Source organism: Hoplias malabaricus, chromosome 1, assembly GCF_029633855.1.
Source record: "Hoplias malabaricus isolate fHopMal1 chromosome 1, fHopMal1.hap1, whole genome shotgun sequence".
NCBI classification, from domain to species: domain Eukaryota; kingdom Metazoa; phylum Chordata; class Actinopteri; order Characiformes; family Erythrinidae; genus Hoplias; species Hoplias malabaricus.
Window position 1 is genome coordinate 19798771 of NC_089800.1, and position 26732 is coordinate 19825502.

General features: G+C 39.3%; 2 protein-coding genes across 2 annotated transcripts; both read right to left on the bottom strand.

The window, feature by feature from the left end:
- Positions 1-871: 871 nt before the first annotated feature.
- LOC136705277 (retinoic acid receptor responder protein 2-like) lies at positions 872-4563 on the bottom strand. The gene is made up of 4 exons (XM_066678712.1): positions 4232-4563; positions 3658-3768; positions 3435-3536; positions 872-2821 (listed from the first exon to the last, which is right to left on the bottom strand). The coding sequence occupies exons 1-4, from the start codon at positions 4415-4417 to the stop codon at positions 2732-2734; spliced, it is 489 nt and encodes a 162-aa protein (XP_066534809.1). The 5' UTR covers positions 4418-4563; the 3' UTR covers positions 872-2731.
- Positions 4564-6326: 1763 nt separating this feature from the next.
- Positions 6327-25787, bottom strand: rpgrip1 (RPGR interacting protein 1). The gene is made up of 26 exons (XM_066674470.1): positions 25659-25787; positions 25509-25556; positions 25216-25333; positions 23629-23834; positions 21879-21987; positions 20502-20660; positions 19868-19973; positions 19742-19765; positions 18953-19099; positions 18490-18563; positions 17219-17427; positions 17012-17118; positions 16843-16893; positions 15986-16165; positions 15756-15873; positions 14415-14927; positions 12908-13062; positions 12249-12603; positions 11559-11767; positions 10173-10205; positions 9349-9418; positions 8423-8520; positions 7806-7995; positions 6903-6987; positions 6585-6712; positions 6327-6484 (listed from the first exon to the last, which is right to left on the bottom strand). Exons 1-26 carry the CDS (start codon positions 25738-25740, stop codon positions 6327-6329), a joined length of 3732 nt encoding a protein of 1243 aa, XP_066530567.1. The 5' UTR covers positions 25741-25787.
- Between the last annotated feature and the right edge of the window lie 945 nt (positions 25788-26732).

Below are 26732 nucleotides of genomic sequence, written 5' to 3' on the forward strand. Positions count from 1 at the left end.
TCTAACATTTCCTATCAGATGACTAAAGTTCTCAAAGATGGTGAAGAAAAGGTGTAAGCTCTAAGTCCCGTCATTTTTTTATTATTTTTTTTTTTAAAAGTCACCATGAATGAAGGAGCTCCTCCCTCAGCCGTGGGACTGTGAGTGAGACACAGTTTTACTCATTTTTAAACTGATGAGGACAAATTCAATGTTTAACACTCTTTTCAGTTCAGAAAGTGAAGACTGTGTGTGTGCTGCACGGATTCTTTCTATACTGTAATTCTTAATTTAAGCAAATGATAAATTATTTAATCGCTCAGAACTGATAAAACACTAACACACCACAACTACAACTTACAGTCAGCAGGGGGCGCTGCAGCAGTTCATCTGACACATTTTTAACTGCGAGACCTCCCACTGCCTCCTACCCTGCATTATTGTTTTTGTCCACTGTAGTCCTGTTGTTTCGTCTCTGTTCCTCTGGCCACGCCCACACAGTGGTCATGTGATCATGAACTCACAGGCGTGTCCTGTTGTGCTGAATTTGATTGGTTTTGTCTGTGTTGCCACTCATTGCGTATGAAATGACCTGTGTACGCATTCGTCCGTGTTTATGTTCTATCTTCACATTTCTAGTGTTGTGTCTTTATTCAAATAAAAAGCGTTTTCAGAAAAGTGAGGCTGTGAGAGGATGAGGCCGCAGTGAGGTTCCTGAGGCCTAACGAAAGTTTTTTTTTTTTTCACTATTTCTTGCATTTAATACCTTAAACTCTGTAAACATGCATATAATTATTATAACAAGCATCACTAGTCTCTCACACAATGAGTGTGACACACCTTGAGGCGTAATTCATTCATGCTGATAAATGATGAGTTTAATGATTCCAAACAGTGAAAAAATCCAAACACACCAACTTAACTTAGACATTAAGTAACACATCCACTAGAGGGCGCATTAAACCCTTCTTACAACAACGGACATGGTGAGGGTGTGAACGGACAAACCTCACTAATATCTCCAATTAGAGAAATTAACCACAGGTGCAATGTCCAGTGCCCCCTCCACATCAACACACACACACACACACACACACACACACACACTGAGCTTGGGGATTCACGCAGTCACCTGTGAGTGAGGATGGAGCTGACCCCACACTGTCCAATGGTCTTGCTCTGTTTCTTCCAGCTTTCAGAAAACGAGCACAAACACGACGATGTGCACAGAGTTCCGACAGAAGGCTCTGTCCAGATCTGTTAATGTGTTTAACGTTGAGAACCCTCTTAATTCATTATCTGGCACTCAATAAAGGGAGTTAAGGGTCCAGTGATGTGACTCTTATTAATAAAAGACTTATCAATGTCCTCAGTTTAAAAGACGCGGATTACATCACTGCTCTTGGGTTCTTGACGATATTGGAACTCGTTCTTTGTTTTTCATCTTGATTACTGATAAAGGAATGCTGTCCCACTGCGTCCACCACAGCGCTGTCCCGCTCTCACGCAGGGACCTGTGGAGGAATTAGAGAAATGATAACGATGCTGTTTGGAGTTTAAATCGTTCAAAATCATTAGATTTATTGATAATTGGGTGCATTGATCCCCAAGTAATTCTCGTCAATGTCCCACTCCAAATCAATATTTAGCAAAATGTGAGACGTGTGTGTGAATGCAGAGAAACAAGACCTGTGTTTATTTATGTTTTAACAACTTAATCTTAGTTTGTGTCTAAAATATGATCGTTTCCATAAAAAGCGAGAAAAACGCTGGCCTCAGTCGGCGCCTCATAAACAAACGTTTACAATCTCTGTCGCCCTCTGGTGGCTGGCTACAGTACAACTTTAACCCCTTCCGTGGGCAAACTTTTGTATTATGTTCTAATCTCTACTTATTCTGATTTTGAGCCCATGGTAAGTTTTGGTGTCCGTCTGCAATAAAATCACTCCTAGTTTCAGATGCCAACGTCGCATCAGGAGCCAAAGAGGAAACAGAAACTGGACACAAGACTGTAACACAAAGCAGAAACTCCGCCATGAGAAAGTGTTCACGAGAGGAGTGTGCGTCTGATCTGTAATTACAACCAAGGTGCTGCGTTTTCATTTTCAAATTATTTTTATTCATCGTAAAATGTGTCCGTTATTAAACCGTTTATTATTGTACACCGACTTTGTTGCACTAATTTGTGTTTAATTTAATCAATCTCTACAAACAGACACAAATAATATAACAGCGATAAATATAACAGCGATAATCAGGAGCAGAGCTGAAAGGAAGATGAGACATTACAGAACAACAGCTTCTCTCGCTATTAGGAATTCATCAACGGTGTAGTAAAAGCACATGACCACAGGAGGTCGCCCAGGTCCCACATCGGCCAGTGGCTCTCCTTCAATATAAGACACGTGGATATTTCGGTTCTGTCGTGTAAAACACTTAAAAGCCTGTGATTTTCAAAGAGTGGCGTGTTGCTTAAGATTCTCTAAACATTGTTTAAGATTCAGAAACACAGTCTTAATGTTTTACTGCTTTAGAACATGGAACATCTCTGAACACAGATCTGGGCTCAGTACAGAGACATCATCAGATTCCCAGAGTTTGGATCCGAACAGAGGGACACACTCAGTGGGAGACAGAGACAGAGGGACACAGAGACTCAGTGGGGTGCAGACTCAGTGGGTTTCAGAGACAGTGGGTTACAGAGGGAGAGAGAGGAAGTGGGAGATAAAATGTTCCAGATGGTGCTGAAGAGTTACTCTGGGCTCTTTACTAGGAGAACAGACGCAGCTCCACTGCTGTAACTCACATTCTGACACGTCTGTGTCCTCTGAGCAATCATACCCTGCAACACACACACACACACGCACAATTATTACACAACCACTACAAACAAAACAAAACAAAATCAAAGCAAAAAAAAAAACAATAAACACCACAATCACAACACACAACACAAAATAAAATCACAACACAGAATAGAACAATCAGAGAATCAACACGTACACAACACACTCAACACAGAATAAAAACAATCACAACACACAATTGCAACAGACACAACACAATCAACAATCAACACAGAATAAAAACACAATCACAACAGACACAACACACAATCTTCTTCTTTCTACTGCTCTCGTCTGAGATCACCACAGTGGATCAGTCCAGGCTTTTGGGACCGGCACTGCAACGCGATGTATTCCAGTGGCTTGGTCCACACACTCACAGACACAACACACAATCAACACAGAATGAAAACACAATCACAGCAGACACAATATACAATCAACAGAATAAAAACAAAATCACAACACAAACCACACACAATACCAACAATCGAAAGAAAAAACAACACTGACTACACACACAACACACATTGAGAGTGAAAGGTTTTGTGAGTGTGTGTGTGTGTGTGTGTGTGTGAGAGAGAGAGAGAGAGAGAGAGAGAGACTGACCTTGGTGAGGGCGGGTTTGTGGACACAGTGGACGTATGGCTTTGGGATTTTCTCAATCACTCCATTAAAGGTTTTATAACACATTGCACAGTCGATCATTGGCTGTACAACGACAACAACAATTACAACAATAAACAACAGCAATTACAACAATAAAGAACAACAATTACAACAGCAAAAAATAATGACACTAAAAACAGTGTAAAATGCGAAACATACTCACACGGTCAGTTCTGAAAGCACATTTTGTCAGATCCATGTCTCGGGTTCCTTTCGGACATTTGGTCGGTTTCAGAAGAAAATTATGGAACAGGAACTTCCCTCCAAACCCGCCCTAGAACCACAGCCTGCTTTAGAACTTCACTCAGAACTCGTCTAGAACCACAGCCTGCTTTAGATCTACACATAGAACCTGCCCTAGATCCACACCCTGCTTTAGTACTACACTCAGGACCTGCCCTAGAACTACAACCTGTTGTAGAACTTAACCCAAATCTCACCCTAGATCCACTGTCTGCATTAGAAATTCACTCAGAACCTGCCCTAGAATTACAGCCTGTTTTAGAACTTCACTCAGAACCTGCCCTAGAACCACAGCCTGCTTTAGAACTTCACTCAGAACCTGCCCTAGAACCACAGCCTGCTTAAGAACTTCACTCATAACCTGCCCTAGAACCACAGCCTGCTTTAGAACCTCATTCAGAACCTGCCCAAGAACCACAGCCTGTTTTATTTATGGTAGATAAACATTAAAAGAAGAGATAAGAAGTGGTTAAGATAAAGAGAATGGTTCTCACGTCAATCTCTGAGGTGCTGATTGTTTTGAAGAACCGGAAGTGTATTTGGACCCCGCTGTGAGAGTGGACCTGGTCCAGAGCGAGTTCTGTTCCCTCTCTGTAAAGTTCTGGAACTCCCTGGTCCTCCGCCCCACAGCGACTCAGCTCTGCAGCCGACAACAGCACCAACAGCAGGAGCACAGCCATGTTCCCTCACTGCAGCACAACTAGAACCAGCTTAGAACTGACCTAGAACTCAACACAGTGCAGAGTTCAGTACGCTCCGCCAACACCCGAATCACTTCCAGGAATTTAGAGAAAAACAGATTTGAGAGAAAGATTACACAACTCTCGCCCTCCCCTTCCCTATACCATTCTCTCTCTCTCTCTCTCTCTCTCTCTCTTGCTTCCCCTTCTCCTTTCCTGTATCCCCCCCCCTTCTCTCTCCCCTTTCCTTCACTCTATCCCACTTTTCTCTTCCCCTCATTATTTGAGATTGAAGATTCTGAGTAACTTTACAGACATCAGAGTAATGAGAACAATCTGCAGTGATGTAACACAATCATGTGCACATTTTTAAAACCCAATATTTCACTGTAAAACTGGAGGAGGGAAGTTTGTGAAGAAACTTAGAATGTGGCTTGTCAAATATTGCTAACATTGTTGCTATATTTGGTACATTTTAGCTTACACACTGCTTCACAGTTATACATTTAAAGTTGTAGAAAATACAATCCAATACCACCCTTAAAATCTTGCCAACTTAAAAAATTACATAAAAAATCTACATAAAAAAGGCTAAAAAAAAATTATTTAAACTCCCACAATAAATGACCACTTCAGATAACCCTTAAAAAGGTAAAGACAGCCAAGATATTTTGAATGGCACTTTTAAAAAAAACAATCCACATGGAAAAATGTCCTTTGGATTTTCACCTTAAATAAGTGACCACTTCAAATAAACCTTAAAACATGGGCGATATATTTTGACCACCACTTCACTTCTAAATCTGAACATTTATTTAGACTTCCACATTAAATAAATGACCCTTTCAAATAAACATTAAAACCTTAAAGTACATTCAAAATATTTTGACCACCAAAAAAAAAAACATTTAAACATTTAAACATTGTAATTTTATTCAGACTTCCAAAATGGCCACGACAAATAAATCAATGTCCTAAAAACCCTGCCACCTTAAAAGGGCTCCCATTATATTCACACTAACACTCTTATTAGTATTAATATAACTATATTAATAATGATTTTTTTTTATGTGTCAGAGTCAGACCATTAGGACAATGAAAATGCAACGTCAGAGATTATGCTTTTCAACATTAACTGCCATCATGAACAGAAATGTCAAAGCAAATCATTGCTGTCCAAAGAAAAAACATGTATCATGTGAGAATAGCAGCTGTCCTTCAAACTGTGGATATGTCCAATCCTGATGTTTGCTTTAAGAATTAAGCATACTATTGATTTTTTCAAAATCAGATATTTAGAAAGGCTCTGCATTACTGCTACTAAGAAGATGAACACAACTGCAGCCTGATTTTGTGCGAGGAGGGGGCTTAGAGAAGGAAAATCACAGGATCTCACCGATGCACATGTTTGCATCACAGATTAATAACATTTAGACAAATGTTTTATATTTCAATATTTTAATTGAAATTGATATATTTCAATAACTTTTTTTCACAGAGGCATCCTGCTTATTGAGATTTTTTTACACTGCTCTCCACAAAAACTGGCAACCCTTTTCAACATGCTGTACACAACATATTCAACACGGCTTTTCAAAATAGGTAAAATGCTGTGAAGAAATATATAAAAAAAGATATATATAAATGAACACACCACCACCTCAGTGCTGTTCAAGTTTTTAAACAGTGTCCACAGACTGTCCACTGTCTTTGGTCCTGGAGGTTGTGGGTTCGAGCCCCGCACCAGGTTACTGTCTGTGAGGAGTTTGGTGTGTTCTCCTTGTGTCTGTGTGGGTTTCCTCCCACGCTCCAAAAACATAATTATATTTTAATTAAATTTGAATAATAAAATTCTTCCCATTTCAGTTTCAAGGTTTTCAGAAATCATTCACATGCATTCCTTTGTATTTTAAAGTTTTTCCTCTACTTCTTCCTCTGTGTCTCTGTCTGTCTCCGTCTTCTTTTTATGGGCTTGGTACTCCCTATAGATTCCAGTTAAAACTTGAGCAGCCTCCAGAGACACTCTCAGTTTCCCCAGAACTTCTTGTTCATCATCTATACTGACAACTATGAGAAATAAAGAGAAAGAATGTATTTTTCCATGAGCCTTTACCTTGACAGTATAGTGCCATAGTGAACTCTAATATAAAAGATAACACCAACTTACTGTCAATTTGCCGTTCAATTATGTCACTGCCTGTAAGCAGAATTTCCTGCAAGTCCAGGTAGGCTTGGCCAACATCTTCACACTCATCATCTTCATTCAGTGGTTCACTCACAACAGTGAACCTTAACCTGATTGAGCAAAGACAGTAAAAGTGGATGATACTTTAATGAGATTTTGTTTGTTGTGAAAATAATCTCTGTTTTAATTGCATTGCATATCAGCCTCTCAGTCCCCTTATCACTATCAGAGACTTTGAGGCTGTGCTTTATTTTTTGTTTGACTTTGTCTCACAGTGTCTTTGTCTCATTCACTGTTTACCTTCCCTGGTTAGGATCAGTTCCTTCTAGCATAGCGTAGAGGTAGTGCCTTAACGGAATCGCCTCTATTGTGTCCACATGTATGACTGGAAAAGAGAGACAGAGATTAAAAAAAGAAACATAATGAAATATGTTCTTGTTTATTTTTCCTCATACCATAAAAATGAACCAATAAATGACACCATAATACATGAACCAGTTGTCTATTATCCTTGTCACTGCATTGTTCTGAATGTCCTGTCATGTTATATCAAATATTGGTGGGCAATATTATTATACACTATGTATTATTATCAGGATACATTTGTCACATTCACACCAGAGACTGAAAAAGAGCAAAAAGGGATGCAAAGACAGTTATGACCAAAAGCGTCCCATTATGGGCTACAAGGGGGGGCCTTGGAAGTCAGAACAAAGTCGGACTATTTAGAGAATAAAGTCAGAATATTTCAAGAAATAAAAGTGAGAATATTTTGAGAAAAAGAAATCAGAGTATTTAGAGAAAAAAGGTCAGAATATTCTGAACTTACCTCTCAGCCTTTGAAAATTCTTAATGAAAGATTAAGTATCTCAGGCTTTTGTGTAGGGTTTGCATTGTGAGTGGACACAGTGGATGCAGCCAAATATGCATTTTATTTTTAAGCAAATTCTTCAATAAAAAAAATCCAATAATTTTTAGTTTTATGATCAAGAAAGCATGTTTAAAGGATTATGGTTCATTACGGACACTGGTGCCAGTGTGTGTGTGTGTGTGTGTGTGTGTGTGTGTGTGTGTGTGTATGTGTGTGTGTCAGACAAATGCAGAGTATTTAGTGACCTAATTACTTAGATATTTTTTTTTACTTTAGATTTGGGACTTAAAACATTGCAAATTTGCATACAAATTTTACAACAGTGGACCAACCTCTAGAAAAGTTGTAATGTATTTCCTCCCCCTCTGTTGGTTTTCTCAGAGACATAGGAGTCTCTGTGGCTTCCATGGGAACACCCAAGAGGCGGTATTCCACATAGACTTGCTGCACTGACCGGTCCCTGGCAACACTTGAGGACGGGTCCAACAAAAGTGACATGATCTCCACTCTAAGCCTGTCGTCCTGAAAGACAAAACAGAAAGGAATTCTATGATCTATATCTAAGTCAATGTATATATGTGTAATTTTAACACTTTGGATTATATTGACTCTGTGTTGAGAAAGTAGGAAGGAAATCCAACGTAATACTTGAAGTTAACATAATTTTGGGAGTGTGACCATAACCGACTCCTTCCCTCAGCCCTATATATATGTAAACTCATGTCATTTCTGTGTCTAACAAACTCACTGCATATATTACTGCAGTTTCTAGTTAGCATTCATATATTTATATTTAAATGCTATTTGTATTTAGCTAAACAGCTCATTTTACTTTTTTCGTTGCCATAGCTAGATAAGGGCTCTTTTACATTATCCTAATAAATATGAACAACCGATCGTTTTAGTTGCATATACTTTTCTTTAAAATACTCTCACAAGTCTTGTATACCTTTCTGAACGTTTTTGGCTGCAGAGGTATTATAACGATATCACTGCCACTTGAAGCACTTGACTTTTCAGACTCCATGCTGTCACTGTCCTCTCGAGCTGGCGAGGCTATAGGTCACAAAAGAAAAATACATTTTTAGTGAAAACTAAAACTCTAATTTGTTAAATTACTTGAATATGTATATTTTCATTTGTTTTCACTGATAAACTTTACTGTAGTTTCGATCTAACAATCAATTAAACTTTATTTATATAGCACTTTTCAAAAATATCAAAGTAAAGCTAAAAGGGTTCTATATGTGATTGACAAAACATTAAAATAAGTCAATCACAAAATTACAACTAAAAAGGCAAAATGTACAGCAAAAAATAAGGAAATATAAAATGGTAAAAAATGACAAATTAACTTCTGACCATCACCTGCATTGCTGCGCCAAATCAATTATGGATTCATATTTGCATAATACATATTTAGTTAGCATTTCTTGATGCAGTTGTGTGTTATGTGACAATGCTTTTCCAATGTCCCCTGAGCCCATGTGGCTATGTCCATCACAGTAGCATGATGGTTAATCACTGAAAACAATAAAAACATTTTCTTTGTCGATTTCTGTTAAATAAATTTTGGCGTGAATTAAATTAGTTTTTTTAATGACTTTTTTAGGAAATTTTGGCTTGTAATGTTATTTGGCACAGCACAAAAATGCCTATACCAAATTTGTATAGAATTTTGTCTATTCATGTAATGTATAGGAAACAGTTTAAAATAATGTGTTGTATATTGATGAGTGGATCAAGAGAAAGGTTTTTTTTTGTAGGGGGCGGATATACTGCAAAGTTACAATTTTGAACGTTGTCTCGGCATTACAAAAAATATTTAAACCTTTTATTCCATCCATAAAATTTCATAAAGCACATATTTCTGACCTGTCACACTCCTAGACGGAGGTTTGTCTTTCTCTCCCTCCTCCTTTTCATGTTCAGTTGCTTTAATTTCCTGTAAAAGAGAAAATAAAGAAAGCTTGACTGTAATGTTCAGATTTCATTTTTCCCAAAGCATTGCCATTTCTATCTCTCATTTGGGAACTTGAATAATGTCCTGATCTTTGCTGACTGCTTGATATTACCAGTGACCAAATGATCAGAGAAAGATTGGAGGCTTAAGAAAACACTTGAGCGCAGCAGGTAGTGTCGCAGTCACACAGCTCCAGGGGCCTGGAGGTTGTAGGTTCGATTGCCGCTCCGGGTGACTGTCTGTGAGGAGTGTGGTGTGTTCTCCCTGTGTATATGTGGGTTTCCTCCGGGTGACTGTCTGTGAGGAGTTGGTGTGTTCTCCCCGTGTCCGTGTGGGTTTCCTCCGGGGGCTCCGGTTTCCTCCCACAGTCCAAAAACACACGTTGGTAGGTGGATTGGCGACTCAAAAGTGTGTCTGTGTTGCCCTGTGAAGGACTGGTGCCCCCTCCAGGGTGTATTCCCACCTTGCGCCCAATGATTCCAGGTAGGCTCTGGACCTGCCGTGACCCTGAATTGGATAAGCGGTTACAGATGTATGAATGAATGATTTTGCAATGGTGGTTGCTCTGAGATCAGTTTATTTTGACTGGCGGGGTGTGGGGCAGTTGCTAAAAAAAGGTAGAATGTTAAAGAAAACATGATCTTCAGACATGAATCTTTTAAAGAACACTTTTAAAAGAAAGCAGTTTACTAGGTAAACGTGTGTATTTGTACTTAGAGTGTAATATGAACTTTACCTGGTCTCGTTCTTCTTTATAAGGACTCAGCTTCTGAAACAATGTGCAATAAAAATATAAAAAAATATTACTGTACTGTAGTAATGTACTGTTACATTACTATTCTACTTTTAAACACAGCTGTGCTTTCTTACATATTGCACTAATACAAAAGCTATGCAGGCAAACATAGAAGTAAAGATATGGCAAAAACAGAGCATTAAAACATTTTGGAGCTGATTAGTTTTAGCCGTGTATCACTCCAAAGTGAGTTTAGTGTTAGACGTCTGCATCGACGATTTTCATGAGTGCTGTTTAGCAGCCAGGCCAAGGAATCAAACCCCAGTCTACCATCATAAAACACACTGTCTATCATAACACTTTTTCTATGATTTCTGAACAGACTGTAACTGATATACTGTATACACCAGAATAGACACGCTGGCAAAAAATGAGCTTTTTACGAAGGTCCTGAAAAAAATGCACCATTAAAAAATGAGATTAAGAATAATTGGCTGATATCTACTCTGCTACTTGTTACAATGCAATAATAGAGCCTCAATTCCAAAGAAAGCTGACACATTATGCACGATGTAAATAAAAACCAAATGCAATGATATGCAAATCATTTAAACCCTATCAGGGGTAATTCTAGAATCAGAGCTTTAGTGCTGTTCCGGTCTGCTCTGTTGTTATGTTTGTTGTTGTTGTTTTTTTAACAAAAATTTTATTTTAACAATGAGCATTTTGATCTAATATGAGAAAAATATACAAACTGATCCATATCAATCTGTAGCATATTTCACACATATTTTGGCTTCGGGGACCAGATGAGAATGAGTGAAATTCAGGACAACAGATTTGGGGTGAGTGTCGCATCAGAAAACAATATTTATTATTGTGTGTAAACGCTTATTCAGTTCAGCGTCCGGAATCTACCAGGAATCACTGGGCGCAAGGCGGTAACACACCCTGGAGGGGGCACCAGTCCTTCACAGGGCACACTTCCCCATCTTTACTTCTGACAGATATGGCCTCCCAGAGGCACTCTTTTTAAACCCAGTCATGTCAATGACTTTTTGCCAGTTAACCTGCTCTATATTCATTTAATAACATTACATACAATTACACCAGTGCATTCTGTTTGTATTTATAGTTTGCTTAGTGTCCCAAATGATTTGGAAATGGAGTTGTACATAATTGGTAACAATCAGCTACTTTTGGCAATTGTTATGATGTAATGTAAGCCCTGTGTACATTGAACCTTTTCAATGCAGTTACTGCATCCACATACTGAATGGATCTAATTTTCCTGTGAATTTTCTCAGAAATAATTAATGCATTTTAAAGTGTAAATTATACCAATAATGACAACCTATCCTCATGTTCACAAATATGGTAACACACCCTTGGTTTAGCAACTGGTCTCTGTAAGACTTCCGTTCTGATTTCTATTCTGTTTTCGGTCTTCCTCTGTCTTTCTACTTCATGCTCGGTTCTCTCCTTTCTTCTAGGTCTAGAAGAAGCTTCTGGCAATTTGTATGGGTACCGCCAATGAAGTTGCACCCTCACGGTGCCTCTAGCCTCCCCAGCAGGGTCCCTCAGGATATAATCACCTGGTAGATACAAAAGATTTAATATAATTCACTTATCCAAACAAGCACACACATGACCTGACATCCATAAGTATCATTACTCTTTTTTTGTCTCTCAACAAGGTCTAAAAATGGGTGGAGAAAAACACAAGCCTGGTTTCTGTGACATCACAAGTCATTGAGTTCCCAAAGCGCCCCCTCCCTGTGGCTCTCTTAAATGAACATAAATTAACTTTTTGGTGGTGTACTCAAAGACACAGAACAGACATTTGACAGACCATACACACATCATAAATACCATCCTCATTTTGTGATACTATCCACATTTTTAAATACCACGGTATACGTTATGCCACCCAGCCCTAGTGACCAGTGTACTTCAGAATCATGTCCACAAAAACAAATGGTACAAAAGTCATTCAATGGTCCATTTTCGGTTCCTTTCTTTCATTTAATGAGTTAAATACATAGAAACATGTCTCCTCTGTTTTTTTTTCCTTACCTTTGATTGGTCTACCAGTTGCCAGGGCCTGGAGCGGGACTGGTGTCTTGGCCATGTAAGTATAAGGAGCTTGGTCTTCACTGTCATCAAACACATAGACCCATAGGCTGCCCACTTTCAGGTACTCTATAAGATCTGCTGTGACTGCTAGTGGGTAGACAGTAGTGTCTGCGAACACAGGGTCTGCACAGCCCAGTACTGTGGCTGTGGAATGAGGAGGTAGATCATAAAAGCGATAAGTTAAATGAGAATCTGGAAGAAGGCCTGTCCAACGTGTGCTGAGTCCCACACAACGTTCAATTACCACCACCAACTCGTTAGGTGTCCCTACGCCATGCTCAAATAACTCCTGGGTCTGTAAAGTGCAAGAACACTGGTTAAAACTAAGCACGTCCATTGAGTCATTTTAATCAGTACAGCACAAGTTTACTAAACTCAAACTGAGTCTAAGCTTTTTATATATTTTTATATTAATATTTTTATATATTTAATGCTAATATTTTATGAACAAAGAGATTAATTTGGATTCCATGTCCACAAAAACACTCTATAGTCAGCTTTAGACACATTTGAAACAAACACACAAAAGATTATCCAGAATCATTCATTTCTAGCACTCCATTTTAAAATGAAATTCTAGAGCCAAGCTAGGTTTTTACCTCTTGTTGTACATGCCTCCAGTCCATTGCATAGTATGTGGGCCACTTGTTGGTAATTTTCTCTGCGACTTTGTCTTTGCGAATACCTTTTGGCTCTACTAAAGGATACAGACGGACACAGAAATCCAGGGCTCCTATTATTTCCCCTTCAGCTCCTGTACATAAAAAAGAAAGCTGGTAGAAATGTGTGGGAGAGCTGTTCTATTCTGAAAATAACAAAAATTGTAACTGTCTTTCTTATACCAATAATACTCATGCTCCCATCTCTCTCAGATATCAAATAATTCTGAGGGAAATAATTATATTAGATTGAAAAATGTATTGTATTTGTAATTGTCTGAATAATTACCCTTAAACGTGAACTATCCCAGATTTATATTTGATTTATATAGCAGCAAATGGCTAATTTCAATATAAATATATAAAGAGGCACCCTCAGCAGAAAAAGAAGCCACACTACTGTTTTTTTTTCTTATTTGCTTGTCTGCTTATTAAGTTGTGATGTTATATTGACTTAGCAACTAAGCAATTTTGTCTCTAGATTTAGCAACATTCAGACCCCTTCTAATAAATTGTTTTAAAAAAACGTCCGTATAACGCTTAGCGACAACTCATAGAAGAGAATCGCCAGTAGCACAACTCGTCAGAACTTACTGCCTTGTTGAAATGTGCTACTTTGCAGCTCTGCACATGCTCAGACCCACATTTTTTTTTAATGTTTTCATGTTTTTCTTTCTCTGGTGCATTACACAATCCTAGATTACTGTTATTTGTTTGAGTGTTCCAAAACTGTACACAGCGAATTAAATGTAAATGACTATAAAACCATTTCTTACCACCATAATACTCTTAGAATTTCCTTAATAAGGGCATTTGGGTCAGTGCAAATCTCCTGTTTATAGTTCTGTAGGCTACATTTTCTGATACACTACATTAAGCTTATCAGAGTCTTACCTACTGTTTTATTTAAACTGTACGTATAAAAGTATACTATGGCAGCACATTTCGACAAGGTAGCCCAACTCATCAGTACTGGCTGCGAGTGGGTGTCGAAGCTCCCTCCCTCTCAAGGGCTGTCAGGAAAGATTTCAGGAGAAACCATAACTGATAAAACATGTTCTTTGGCAATAATGTCTTATAACAAAGAGAGATATGACAATAATCAACACTAAATTGAGTTTTCTGACATGGAGAAGACTAAGTGCTGCTGAATGCCATCTCCTGCTGCTGTGTGGCGAGATGCCAGACTACACAAGGCTGAAGTTAGCATCTCATTAGCCAGCTTATTCTTCCCCATCCCACCTTAAAATGATTCTGCAGTTACATTGTTGTCAACACTGAAAAGGCGCATTAATATAAAACACTGTGTAAAATTAAAAGCGTTTAAATTACATACGAATTTTCAGTGTTTTAAATGTGGAATGGGGCTGTCTAATGAGACGCTAAATGCTTATGTAAAAACAAACAAAAAAAACAAAAACAAAAGTAGCTGTGCTATTTCACTAACCTGTAATGTTGGTTCTGCCTTTGATCCGTTCACCTTTGTGCTGCAGCACACCCATCAGGGTAATCCTTGCTCTGCCCCTGGTTATGAATTTCACCCCTCCCAGTGCTTGATGTAATTCAGCATGCACGAACGCTCCCTGAGCCTTGAGCCTGGCCAGATCGTGAGCAGCAAGGGCATAGGAGGACGCAAAGCCATAGTTTGGCTTGGTCCCTGAAACTAGTGGGGTTGAGTGAGTTTCAAAATCTAGGAAAGCATAGGTGCAAAATGTAACAATTTCATGGTGACCAAATCTGTCCACCCCTCGGTCGTGTTTCATGACTCTCAGTCCAACTGGGGTGAAAGTGGCTCCCAAAAGATGGATTTCAAGTAGGGATTCTCCCTCTTGCAGTTGGGTGAAGCTGGTTTCCTCCTCCATTGTCTGGACTAACTCCTGATCCACCCCAATCCAAGTGTTTTGCTGTGGTATGTTCCGACTGTGGTTTCTAGGACTGTAGGCGATGTGTTTAAGTTGAGCTGATATAAAATAGACAACACAAAGCTTTAAAAGTGATTTATTATTATCATTTATAAAGGTACATATATATTTATTTATATATTGGTGCACTTTGCAGTTACAATGTTGAGGTAATTTATTACATTAATTGATTCATTCATTCATCATTAATGTATGATAAGACACTCTGCTGGGAGTTCATTCATTTAAATGTTAAACGTATTAAGAGAAATGTGCTGATTATTAATGACTATTAATGTATTAACAACATAAATAATAACTATTTGGGGTGCCATGGTGGAGAAGTAGGTAGTGTCTCTGTCACAGCTCCAGGGTCCTGGATGTTGTGGGTTTGAGCCCTGCTCCAGGTCTCGTCTGTGAGGAGTGTGGTGTGTTCTCCCTGTGTCTGTGTGGGTTTCCTCCGGGTGACTGTCTGTGAGGAGTGTGGTGTGTTCTCTCTCTGTCTGCATGTGTTTCCTCCGGGTGACTGTCTGTGAGGAGTGTGGTGTGTTCTCTCTGTGTCTGCGTGAGTTTTCTCCGGGTGACTGTCTGTGAGGAGTGTGGTGTGTTCTCCCCATGTGTGCGTGGGTTTCCACCGGGTGCTCTGGTTTCCTCCCAGTGAATGTGTGAGTGTGTGTCGCTCTGAACTGGATAAGTTACAGGCAAGAAATGAATGAATGAATAATAACTACTTAATAAAAAGATTGTAAATAATTTTTAAACTATTATTATTAAGTGTAGTCCTATTCTAAAGCAGCACACAATAAATTAAAGTCACTGTATACCTACAATCTGCATTTATATGTTAAACGAAATTGAACGTTCATGAAATGACCATTATCTCTCACCTTGCAAGCTGCTGATTTGCAGAGCCCTGCTTTTCAATAGTTCATCTTTTTCAATCAAATGCTTTCTCTTCTTCTCCCTTTCCTTTTCAGATCTTTCCACCTCTTTCTTCAACTCAGCCTGGTGAATGTGAGACATTACTGTGATGCGAATGTTATTACTGTCATTGCTGCAACAGAGACATGGTAGTATTTAGTTTATTCTCTGGGATGAGTAGGGTGTATTTGATTACCTGCAGGTGGCCACTGAGCCGGTGTTGCATTAGTAGCAGGTCTCGGGTTTTCTGCAGCTCCAGAACTGTTTCTGCATGAGAGGCCTTCAGAGCAGCCAGTTCTCGAGACAAATCCCACCCTTTCTCATTAGTCACCAAAAACCCCAGCTGCTTCTGACTCTCTTGCTGCAGTCTGAATATCTGAGAGTATATGAGAGAGAGAGAAAGAAAAATATATTAAATATATGAAGAACTTCTGCATTGTTAGAAACAAACAACAACAAACTCTGTAAATGTATCTGTAGTCCGTCTGTTGCTCTGCGTTTTGTGTTTGCTCACTTTCACCCTGTTCTTCAAATGTCAGGGCCCCCAGAGGTCCACCACACAAGAATTACTTGGGTGGTGGATCATTCTCAGGGCTGCAGTCATGACCTGCCGGCTCTGGGTATCAAACTGGCAACCTTCCGGTTACTTCCTTCACCACCAGACCACAGGTGCCCCTACCCCCCTGTGGTGGTCATGTGGGGGTACTGACCATTGAAGAAAAAGGTGAAAGGAGGAAAACAACATATGCACAGCAACTGGACTGTAATTAGAACTACAAAGTAATCCTCAATGGTCAGTGAAAATGAGAGAATGTAGAAATAAGGAGGTGGTCATAATGTTATGGCTGATGTGAAAAATGTGCTTATTGGGATGATTTGTATAATATAAAATGCTACAATTTAAAAGCTCAGAGGAACCTAAAAACATAACTGTAATGGAGTATGATACAAATAGGTTATCTATAGGTGCAGAAGACTAACTTTGAGAGTACCACCCCATTATTTCTGAGTGTGTACATGGTACATGAAGCTCTTCAACATAAACAGCCTAACCTTTATTTGCATCAAAGTTTCACTTAGGTCTTCCACACTCATATCAAACTCCTGGTACATAAGCAGAAGAGATGCAAAGAGGACAAAGATTAACATTAAAACACACATAAAGCAGCGCCATTTTAATTCAAAATCATATACCACTTGTTTACAAGTCAGTAATTTTTACATTTGTCATTCTGTCAAGTCGCTCTTGGAGAGATACTGCTTCCTGTCTGTGCTGTAGCACCTCCTGTTCTGTGCAGAGCTGTTTCTCTCTGAGGGCAATGGTCAAGGCTATGTGATAAAATACCTATTATTATTACCAATCAATATTTGGCAATAAATTATTTGATATATTATAGTACAGCTTACTCATGAGCTACCAATCTCTTACCCCTTTCCCGATCTCTCTCCTCTAGAGTCTTTACATGTGCTTGTCTCAGATTTTCTCTTTCTTGTTCTAGAATTTCCTTCTCTCTCCTCTCATCTTCCAGCATCTTCTCAAGTCGGAGCAATTCTGCTGTCCACTTCTCCTCTTTGTATTGCTCCTTCTCTCTTTTCTTGTTTTGAAGTTCTTCCTTGTGGCTCTGGGAATACAGAGTGCTGAGATAGAAAACAATAAAGAACATCAATAAATGTGGATAGTATGTACATGCAGTGGCAGCTGGTGAAAAATAATTCTACGTGGGTCTGTTTGTGTCACACTGTCAGTCATCCCAGTACAGTTGAACACATACTGCAGGACACCAAAACTCTGTGAAAATGGTGTCTTTTTTAATTAATATGAAAAACAGACTGAGCAGGACATGAGCAGGAAGACAGAGGCTGAACAGTTTGTTTTGTTCGTAGCAGCTTTTCAAAACAAATTAAAAAAAAAAACACTCCACACGGTAACTACTAAAATGCAGCGGTTAAAGAAAATATAATCTATTTTAATGAGAGGAGCAACAAGCAGCTCCTCTGAAGAGCTGTGTCCTGTTGGGGTCCCAGTGTTTGCACGTAATGCAGTTTGAGTTTAAAATGATTCTTGTTCCGCCAATGACAAAAACCCCTTAAAGGCAAAGTGTCAAACACCCACTCCACTGCGAAGTTGAAAGCCAATGTCTTGGCAGAAATGCTGGGGTGACATCTGGGGTGGCCAATCATATTGAAGAGGAGCACTGGCCACCTTTTTAAAACTGTGTATGTACCGTAGCACAATTTGAATAAAAAAATCTTGAACCTGTGAAATGCAATTTGTGAAAATCAGATATAAACAAAATTATATTTACTGTCCATGGCATTTTTAAGACCTTGGAGAGATGGATTTAAGATATTTTAAGACAAATTAAGGCTGTTAAATATTATTATCTCAAATAAGTAGTTGATTATAGAAAAAATATGTTGATTTTATAAAGGAGAAGGTTATATATTCTATTCATTGAATGAAGCATGGTGAAGAACAGGTGAAACAAAGGAGCAGTGACAGGACATGAGGAGATATGGAAAGCAAAACAAGAAAATATGGAGCATCTTTCTTAATGTGTGACATGCAGTTTTGAGTCTTTACTTGTGGGACAGTAAAACTTGTCTAATCAAATCAAATGAAGACATTAAAACAAACTCCAGGAAAACCAAGATACAAAAATGAAAGCAGGGAAAACAATGGAAACGTTACACACTGACCTTTCCAGAAGAGCATCATAGCTTCCCTTCAGGAGGTTTCTCTCCCTTTCTAGGTCTGAGACTCTCTCCTGAAGCTGAGAGAGTGAAATGTGTTTTAATTACTAACAGACATTGTTACTCAGTGGCTAGTACAGAATGAGAATTATATTTACACGTCAAATGTTAAGGGTCATGCCAAGTACCAATGGTTACACTTTGCCAGATAACTTACTAAATAACCAAATGCATTTTACTCATGTGCATTTTCTCCACTACACTACACATATATGAAGAGACAACCACTAAGTCCACAACATTGCAGAGCTTGCTGAAGTCCTCATGAGTACACTATGTGTGTATAGTGGGAGGTTAGCAATAATTCTTTGATTGACATCAAATCAGAAAGGGTAACACCTGCGGCCCTGTGGTCTCTAAGGGCACATGCAAGTAGGGTGTCTGGGATAAAAGGACATAAATGCAGTACCTCTTCCAGGCCTTGCAGTGAGAGAGTGGCAGTACTGAGCTGGCCTTCAAGCATCAGCACTTTCTGTTTTTCCTCTTTCAGTTGTTCACCCAACTCCTGCACCTTTCCCAACAGGGCCTCTTGGTTCCCATGGAGGGAGTTCTGACTCTGTGGAAGAACAAATGCATCACAACACATTTCTAACATTATTAATGCTAGAAGCGCCAAGAGCCGCTGTGAGCACCTACCAAACGCGCCATTTGACAATTGGGAAGTTCGGACAGGTTGTTTATTTATTTATTCTTAATTTTTTAAATTAATTTTAACATGCGCCCAAACTTTACAAACCTTCTTAGATCTTAGAGCACAAAATAATGTAGTCACTTTTAAAAGAGACTAAAATACACCAGTTACAGGCCTGAATGACCACAGACACATTGCCTTAACCTCTGTGGTGCTCACTCATTTGAAGGACATCACAAACCCTATCTAGAACCGCTGCAGTTTGCATACTGGGTCAACAGATTGGTGGATGACACTAACAGTAGGTCTCTACCTTACCCTCCAACACCTCGAGTAGCCAAGAATATATCCTAGGATTTTGTTTTTGGACTTCTGAACTGCCTTCATAATCCCAGAACAGCCACACAACAGCAAACTGACCCAGCTCAGTGTGCCAGCCCCCACCTTTCACTGGATCACCACCTTCCTCAGTGGCAGAGAGGATCAGGTGGGCTTGGGAATGTTCAGCTCAGGAACCCAGACCACCAGTACAAAGAAATTATAACAAGCTGCTATTTAAAAACTCACCTCCTCAAGCTGAGCTTCATAAGCCTGTTAAAAAAGTGGAAAATATTTCACACAGGGATGAAGAAATCATATATCAATTACTGCATTCTTTAGTCATTAGATCACAAACATCGTCTACTATCTCACCTCTTGTAAAACAGCAAACTTCTCCTGAACGACCAAAAGTGCTGAGCTTTTGTCTGAAAGTTGCTTCTGAAGTCTAATCACATCTACATTATCTTTAATGTTGAATCTGCAAAGAGTGTTAAGGCAATGATTTAATGAATTATGTATAATACTGGATCACTAGAAAAATCAGGGAACACCATCTGTAGTCCAGTTACAGTGGGTTAGGTGATTCTTTCATATGATTGACTGGTGAGCCTTAACATTAATGCCATCTCCTTGAATACACCCTCATGCCCCTTTCACACATGCACATTTACCCATAGGAGCTGTATGTGTGAACGTGACCCAGACTTTATCCTGCTCACGCCCTAGTAAAGACTGAAGTCAGAGTCAGTGCATGTGAGAACGGCACAGGAAATGCCTGCAAGCACAGTCTAAGCGCTGCTTCACACCTAAAGCATGTGTTTCATCTCCCGTTGAGAGAGCGCGCCTGAGGCTGAAAATCTCCCGCTGTGAGCTGCGACCACTCCGGGACATCTCCGAACCCGATACTCCAGAGTATTTCTAGAAATTCTCCATATTTCATATGTGAAAGAGGCATTAGTTTACTATATACATGGCTTTTTAAACACAAAATATCTCAATGTTTTACCTGTGTCCGTCAACTTGCTGTCTGTGGAGCTCTTTTACTGTATCTCCTATTTCTCTCTCCTTCTCTTTAAGGGTGTCTCTGAGGGATTGAGCTGCCAGTTCAAGTTCTGTTACCCTCACTTGCTGTGTTTCTATATTACTAGTTCTGCGAAGAGAGGAAAAAAGAATAGAAGACAGGAAAAGACCCAAGAGATAAGCTATAAAGAAGATACATAAAATGATAAATCATGTGAAGTGATATACTGTGCAACTAAAAAGCACGCATGAACAGTCAAATGTAAAGGTACAATCAGTAGATTCCAGTTCTTTGATTTTCATTAAAGCTAAACAGCAGTGACGGCTGGTGTAATATATTCTAGGTGGGGCTGCTCATAAAAATAAATAAGATTATTTAGTAAACACTAAACACGCCAACCTGGAATCATCAACCTCATCATCACACACACACTCACTCAGACTTATGGACACTTTGAGTCGCCAATCCACCTACCAATGTTTGTTTTTGGACAGTGAGAGGAAACCCACGTGGACACTGGGAGAACACACCACGCTCCTCACAGACAGTCTCCCGGAGGAAACCCACACAGACACAGGGAGAACACACCACACTCCTCACAGACAGTCACCCGGAAGAAACCCACGCAGACACAGGGAGAACACACCACACTCCTCACAGACAGTCACCCGGAAGAAACCCACGCAGACACAGGGAGAACACACCACACTCCTGACAGACAGTCACCCGGAGCTGGACTCGAACCCACAACCTCCAGGTCTCTGGAGCTGTGTGACCACCGTGCCACCCAAATTTACAAAAATGTCCCATGTTTTTTGTTAATGGGTCAAGGAAATTCAAGTGGTTTCAGAGAAAGACAGTAAAGGTACTAGAATGACCCAGCCAATCACCTGACTTGAATCCAATTATAAATCTATGAAAAGAAATAAAGATCAGAATTCATTAAAAGACCCCCAGAACCTTCAAGATTTGAAGAAAAATGGGCCAAAATCACACCTCGATGATGACTAGTTTCTCAATACAGAATTCCTCTTGAAGCTCTCATTACACACATAGTGTTTTCTACACTTTTACACAAGTTTTAAAATACATTTTTTGTAAGCATGTTCAATACCTTTTCCATTTTATTGCACATAACCTAATTTAGGGACTCATTTGTGTAGATTTTTATGCATATGTGAAGTACTTGGGTTGTTACCAACATCTGGTGAGAATTTCATATCAGTAGCGCCATCAGAAATATATTTACTGAGAGAAATGTTTGTGAGGTCAATACAAAATTTCCCCGCTGTAATTTAAGATCATTTATAGAGATGTAAACACTCTGTGGTCTGTGTCTGTTCATTAATGGCTATGAACACTTACAATCTCTCAATCTCCCCTCTTGTGTGTTCCAGGGAGTTGTGTGCATGCTGGGCAGGGGCTGTTTGTCCAGCCTGTCTGACCCCTCCATCTCCATCTACAGCACGAGCTGAAAACAGAGAAAAGAAATACAAAGGAGTTCTACTCTGTTAATAAATCAGACATAACAGCATTCCACGGGCCCAAGGGTGCTTTACAATTGACAGAAAAAAAGTATTAGTAATACTGAGGTGTTCTACCTTCACTAGAGGTGAATATCTCACTCTGTTCCTTACAGCAAGGGTAATGTACATTATGGTTATGCACCAGAAGATTGGCTCCTGTTTTGGGGTCTTAATTCCTCTCAGTGATTCTTCCTCTTAGTCTGCAGAGGTCATTCCAATCACCCCATCATGTTTTAACTGGATTAGGAACACCTACCTTGTACCCACACTCATATAGAGGAGCACTCTGTAGTTCTACAATAACAGACCACCTGTTTCCAGGTAATGAGCGCCACCTGCTGGTGCTCTAAAAATAATGTGGACTCCATTAATAAAGTAATATTTTTACGTGCAGATTATATCATTAAGGACCGTTAAATTCTGCTCACATAGACCGGTTATAAAAGATTTTTGGCGCCAGATCCAGAGACTGGTAAATGAGTCGTAAATGGCTGAAGCCGCTACCAAACATTAAAGTAGTCGACCTTGTGCTGTTGAAAGATGACCAAACAGTTAGAAACAGCTGGCCAAAGGCTTTAGTTACCAGAGTCCTCCCAAGCGATGATGGAAGGCTTAGGAAAGTTAAACTCAATGTAATCAAAAAAGGGAAATACAAGTTCCTGAGACCTGTATCCGAGGTCAACCTGCTCATGAGAACGATAGACAGAACTTCAGCCGTGACCTTGTGGTCAGGGAACCTAACCCCCAACTGCTCCCCGGGCACAGTGGCTAGAGCTGCGCCATAGTGTTAACTAGTGTCTGTGTAAAATGTGTGTTTCATTGACACGGATTGTTTTAAATGCGGAGAACAGTTTCCTCTGTGTGCAAACCAATAGGGATTATTTGGCCAATAAAGTGATCCTAACTGTAATTATAATACAAGTATATGTGACATCTTCACAGATACCAAGCAGGGGGTGGTCTGCTGAGGACTTTTAGTTTGGCAGCTTTTATGTTCCCTCTGGAAGTGACTTTCAGTAGTCCAGTACCTATACTTTGTAAAAACAAAATCCCCTGTAATCCTATTTGTTTGTGCAGATTACACCAGAAAATTAACATTGATGTAGCTTCAATGGGAGGATTTTATGTAGAGTGTAGAATTTTGGCAGTGGTATTATAACACCTGCCAAAATGATAATCCCATTTTCCTAACGATATTCCTTTTCTCTAGACTCTAAGGCCTGAAACACATAGAAATTATTTTTGGTAACATGTAATTTATGGTAACAGGTGTGATTCTGTTGGGGGAGTCCAATTTTGTCTGTTTTATTATAACATTGTTATGATGTCAAGGCACCATAGACAACATCATCTACGTTACACCAGCTCCACATCTTTGTTTATATAAAGTTAACTAGGAGTAAATGCATGCACTTGGAAGATCATTTAATTGGACATGACTATATATACACCTGGGTTGTTTCTTAGATGCGGGGATCCTCTGGTAGCAGCTCCTGCAAAAGAGAAAAGCAGAAGAATATAAAAAGCAAAACACACTTTAATGACAACATCAGAGGTATTGTTCAACCCATACCCACTGCTCTTACCAGTCCATGATTGATGGTGAGATCGTCCAGTCAGACCCAGAATCTGCTGTTGGGCTACACAAAGTTTGTTCTGCAATGCTTCCTTTTGGCTCTCCAGAGTGGCCACACGATTCTCCAGCTCCTGTATGGTGTCCTCTGTGTCAGTTTCTCGTTGCCTAGCTGAGCAAGAATGTCCATATCTCAGCCTTAACACCTTAGTGGACAACCTTACAGACAGAAATAGAGAAAAATCTTTTTCCAGATCAAGATTCAATATTCCTTTTACTGAAAAAGCCTTGGAAATTTTACTAATATTGGTCATCCCTATGCTGCATGCCATTTAGTTCAAGAACTTATTTACTGAAGTGTTGCTATTTGTTTAGGACCATGAAGAGTCCTCTGTGTTTGCTCAGTAATGGTCAGCAATGCCGACATTAATACATTTATAGTTAAATAACGTTAGGCAGTACCTAACTCTTATGCTATCCAAAGTTACACACAGCTGTCAGAAGACTTCATATGCCTCTATAGACAAAAGAAAACATTGCCCACCTCAGTTGTAACCTTTTAAAATTAAAAATTCTTCTGTGGTTTATATCCACACTTAAAGGGAACATCTATAATTCTCTCTTGTTTGTTTACATTCAGAAGCTCTGCGTCTTTTAAGCTTGAGCCTGTTTGAGGAATTAAAAAATGACTGTTATTTGTATGCGTATTAATACTCAGGCGGCATGGTGACACAACAGGTAGTGTCACTGTCAGAGTCCTGGGGTTGTGGGTTCGAGCCCTGCTCCCTGTGACTGTCTGTGAGGAGTTTGGTGTGTTCTCCCTGTGTTCATTTAAAAAAGACATTACCAGCGGATTTAATGTTTATAAAATAATTATCTATTCCAACAGATTATATGATTATGATTATCCATCCATTATCTGTAACCGCTTATCCAATTTAGGGTCGCGGGGGTTCCAGAGCCTACCTGGAATCATTGGGCGCAAGGCGGGAATACACCCTGGAGGGGACGCCAGTCCTTCACAGGGCAACACAGACACATTCACTCACACACTCACACCTACGGACACTTTCGAGTCGCCAATCCACCTGCAACGTGTGTTTTTGGACTGTGGGAGGAAACCGGAGCACCCGGAGGAAACCCACGCGGACACGGGGAGAACACGATTATGATTATATACATTAATATTTTTTGTTAAAAAAATCAGTATTGAGTTATCCTAAATAAAGTACATTTTATTACATGGATGAAGAAAAATACTAACATTCTGGAAAAGATGACAGAATGGCACTAACATAAAACACATGCATCTGAATTTTTTTGCCAGAAGGCTATGAGCATGGGAACAGTGGATGAAAACACATACTTACATTACACATTCATTCTTTTTATATATTCATGTACCAAAGAAAGTGTTCAATACCTTCATCTCCATTCATGAGTATGAACTTAGTTAATACTGATGATTTTAACCTTACAGTTATGTGCATCTTATTCATTTGTTCCTGCTCAAGGGCATATTACGTTCAGATGGGTTCATCCTCCTTGAATCAGTTCCTGTACCCTTATTATAAAGTGTGGCTCAATTTGTGGGTTTTACCTGCGTAACTTCTGCTCTTGTACACGAGTGTGCTGTTTAAGGAGTGTGTTTTCTTCCTGCAGACGGAAATATTGATCCTCAAGCTGTTCCCGTGGTACCTTAAACAAATGCTGACGATCTGAAAGGGAGAAAGAACAAGAGGAGGAGAGAGAAACAGAAATAAGATGGAAATAAATGAACAGATTATGAATTAGTATGAATATTATTCTTATTCATAATAATATCTGAAGTGCAAGATTATATAAATAAAATAACTCCTTGTCTAATAGGGTGTTTGTAAGAATGTAATATACCTTTCATTTTTAGCACTTGTGTTCTTTTCCAGGACCTCACATCTTGTTCTAAGTGTTGGACAAATATAACTTTAAAACCATAATGGAAAAAATGGCTGTTGTGGACAATTTGATACATGCAAACACACACAAACACACATGTATACACACCTTGCATGACAGACATGTGACTTCTCAGACCAACGTCCCTCACTGGAAGATCCCCCGCAGTTTCATCCACAGTCAGTGACATTTTCACAGTCTATTCCAGACCAGGACAAGCACACACAGGAACAGGTGTATTACAGTACCACCCTGAAACTGAGGGTAGCAATGACTGCTACTATTTTTAGAAATTTTAGAAAGTGGTGGGGACAGATTCCAAACAATCGCAACATATATTACATATGCACTGATAAGATTTCAGGCAATGAAATGCATAAATATTAATTCTAAAAGTTTGGACAATTACTGTAAAGTTTTCCAATAAATGAAAATAAGAGGTTTATGAACTTTTATTGTATACAAAAAGAGAGAGAGAGAGAGAGAGAGAGAGAGAGAGAGAGAGAGAGAGAAAGAGAGAGAGCACAAGCAAGAGATGTAGGAACAGTACTGTAAAATGGGTCTTAGTTTGGGGAAACTTATTTCAAGGTATAATTAAGGTATACTTACTTTTGCTGCAGCAAACTGAAAAGACTGCTGAGAACGTAAATGATGTTGAGTTTAAGAGGTTTAGCTCATCTGCCTTTGTTTTACAATCATGCAACCATGTCAGCCAGTCACTTATCCTTCTATCCTCCTTCTTCTCAGGTAGTATGTACCTTTGTGGAACTTGGTGTTCTTTATCAGCATTTAGCTGCTGCACTTTCAGTTCACTGTAATTATTCTTCTCTCCGTCTGAGACAAGATCTCCACCCCCTCTCTACTGAAAGATACAGGTTCACTGACTAATCTGCTAACTACTCTCTCTCTCTCTCTCTCTCTCTCTCTCTCTCTCTCTCTCTCTCTCAGAGCACCTCCCATTTTCAGTATCAGAAAACATGTAATATTGGTCTTTAATACAAAACAGCTTGAGTGAAAGGAGCTGGTCGAAATGTCCAATATCCTAATCACTGTGGATAGCTGAAAATCACCAACGTCTATTCCATTTACCTTTGTAAATATGTATAATAATAATTTAACTGTGTACATACTTCAGATACTAGTAACATACAAATATATGAAAAGAATGTGTAAGTAGATAAA

Excerpts from the sequence above, each read along its gene's own strand:
- LOC136705277 (XM_066678712.1), bottom strand. The coding sequence starts at position 4,417 with ATGGCTGTGCTCCTGCTGTTGGTGCTGTTGTCGGCTGCAGAGCTGAGT. Across the intron at positions 3,769-4,231 it reads TCAGCACCTCAGAGATTGAC|GGCGGGTTTGGAGGGAAGTT; the intron begins GTGAGAACCATT and ends CTGTGGTTCTAG. Across the intron at positions 2,822-3,434 it reads ACAAACCCGCCCTCACCAAG|GGTATGATTGCTCAGAGGAC; the intron begins GTCAGTCTCTCT and ends TGTGTGTTGCAG.
- rpgrip1 (XM_066674470.1), bottom strand. The coding sequence starts at position 25,740 with ATGTCACTGACTGTGGATGAAACTGCGGGGGATCTTCCAGTGAGGGAC. Across the intron at positions 25,557-25,658 it reads TCACATGTCTGTCATGCAAG|AACAAGATGTGAGGTCCTGG; the intron begins GTGTGTATACAT and ends TCCAACACTTAG. Across the intron at positions 9,419-10,172 it reads ATAAAGAAGAACGAGACCAG|GAAATTAAAGCAACTGAACA; the intron begins GTAAAGTTCATA and ends TCTCTTTTACAG.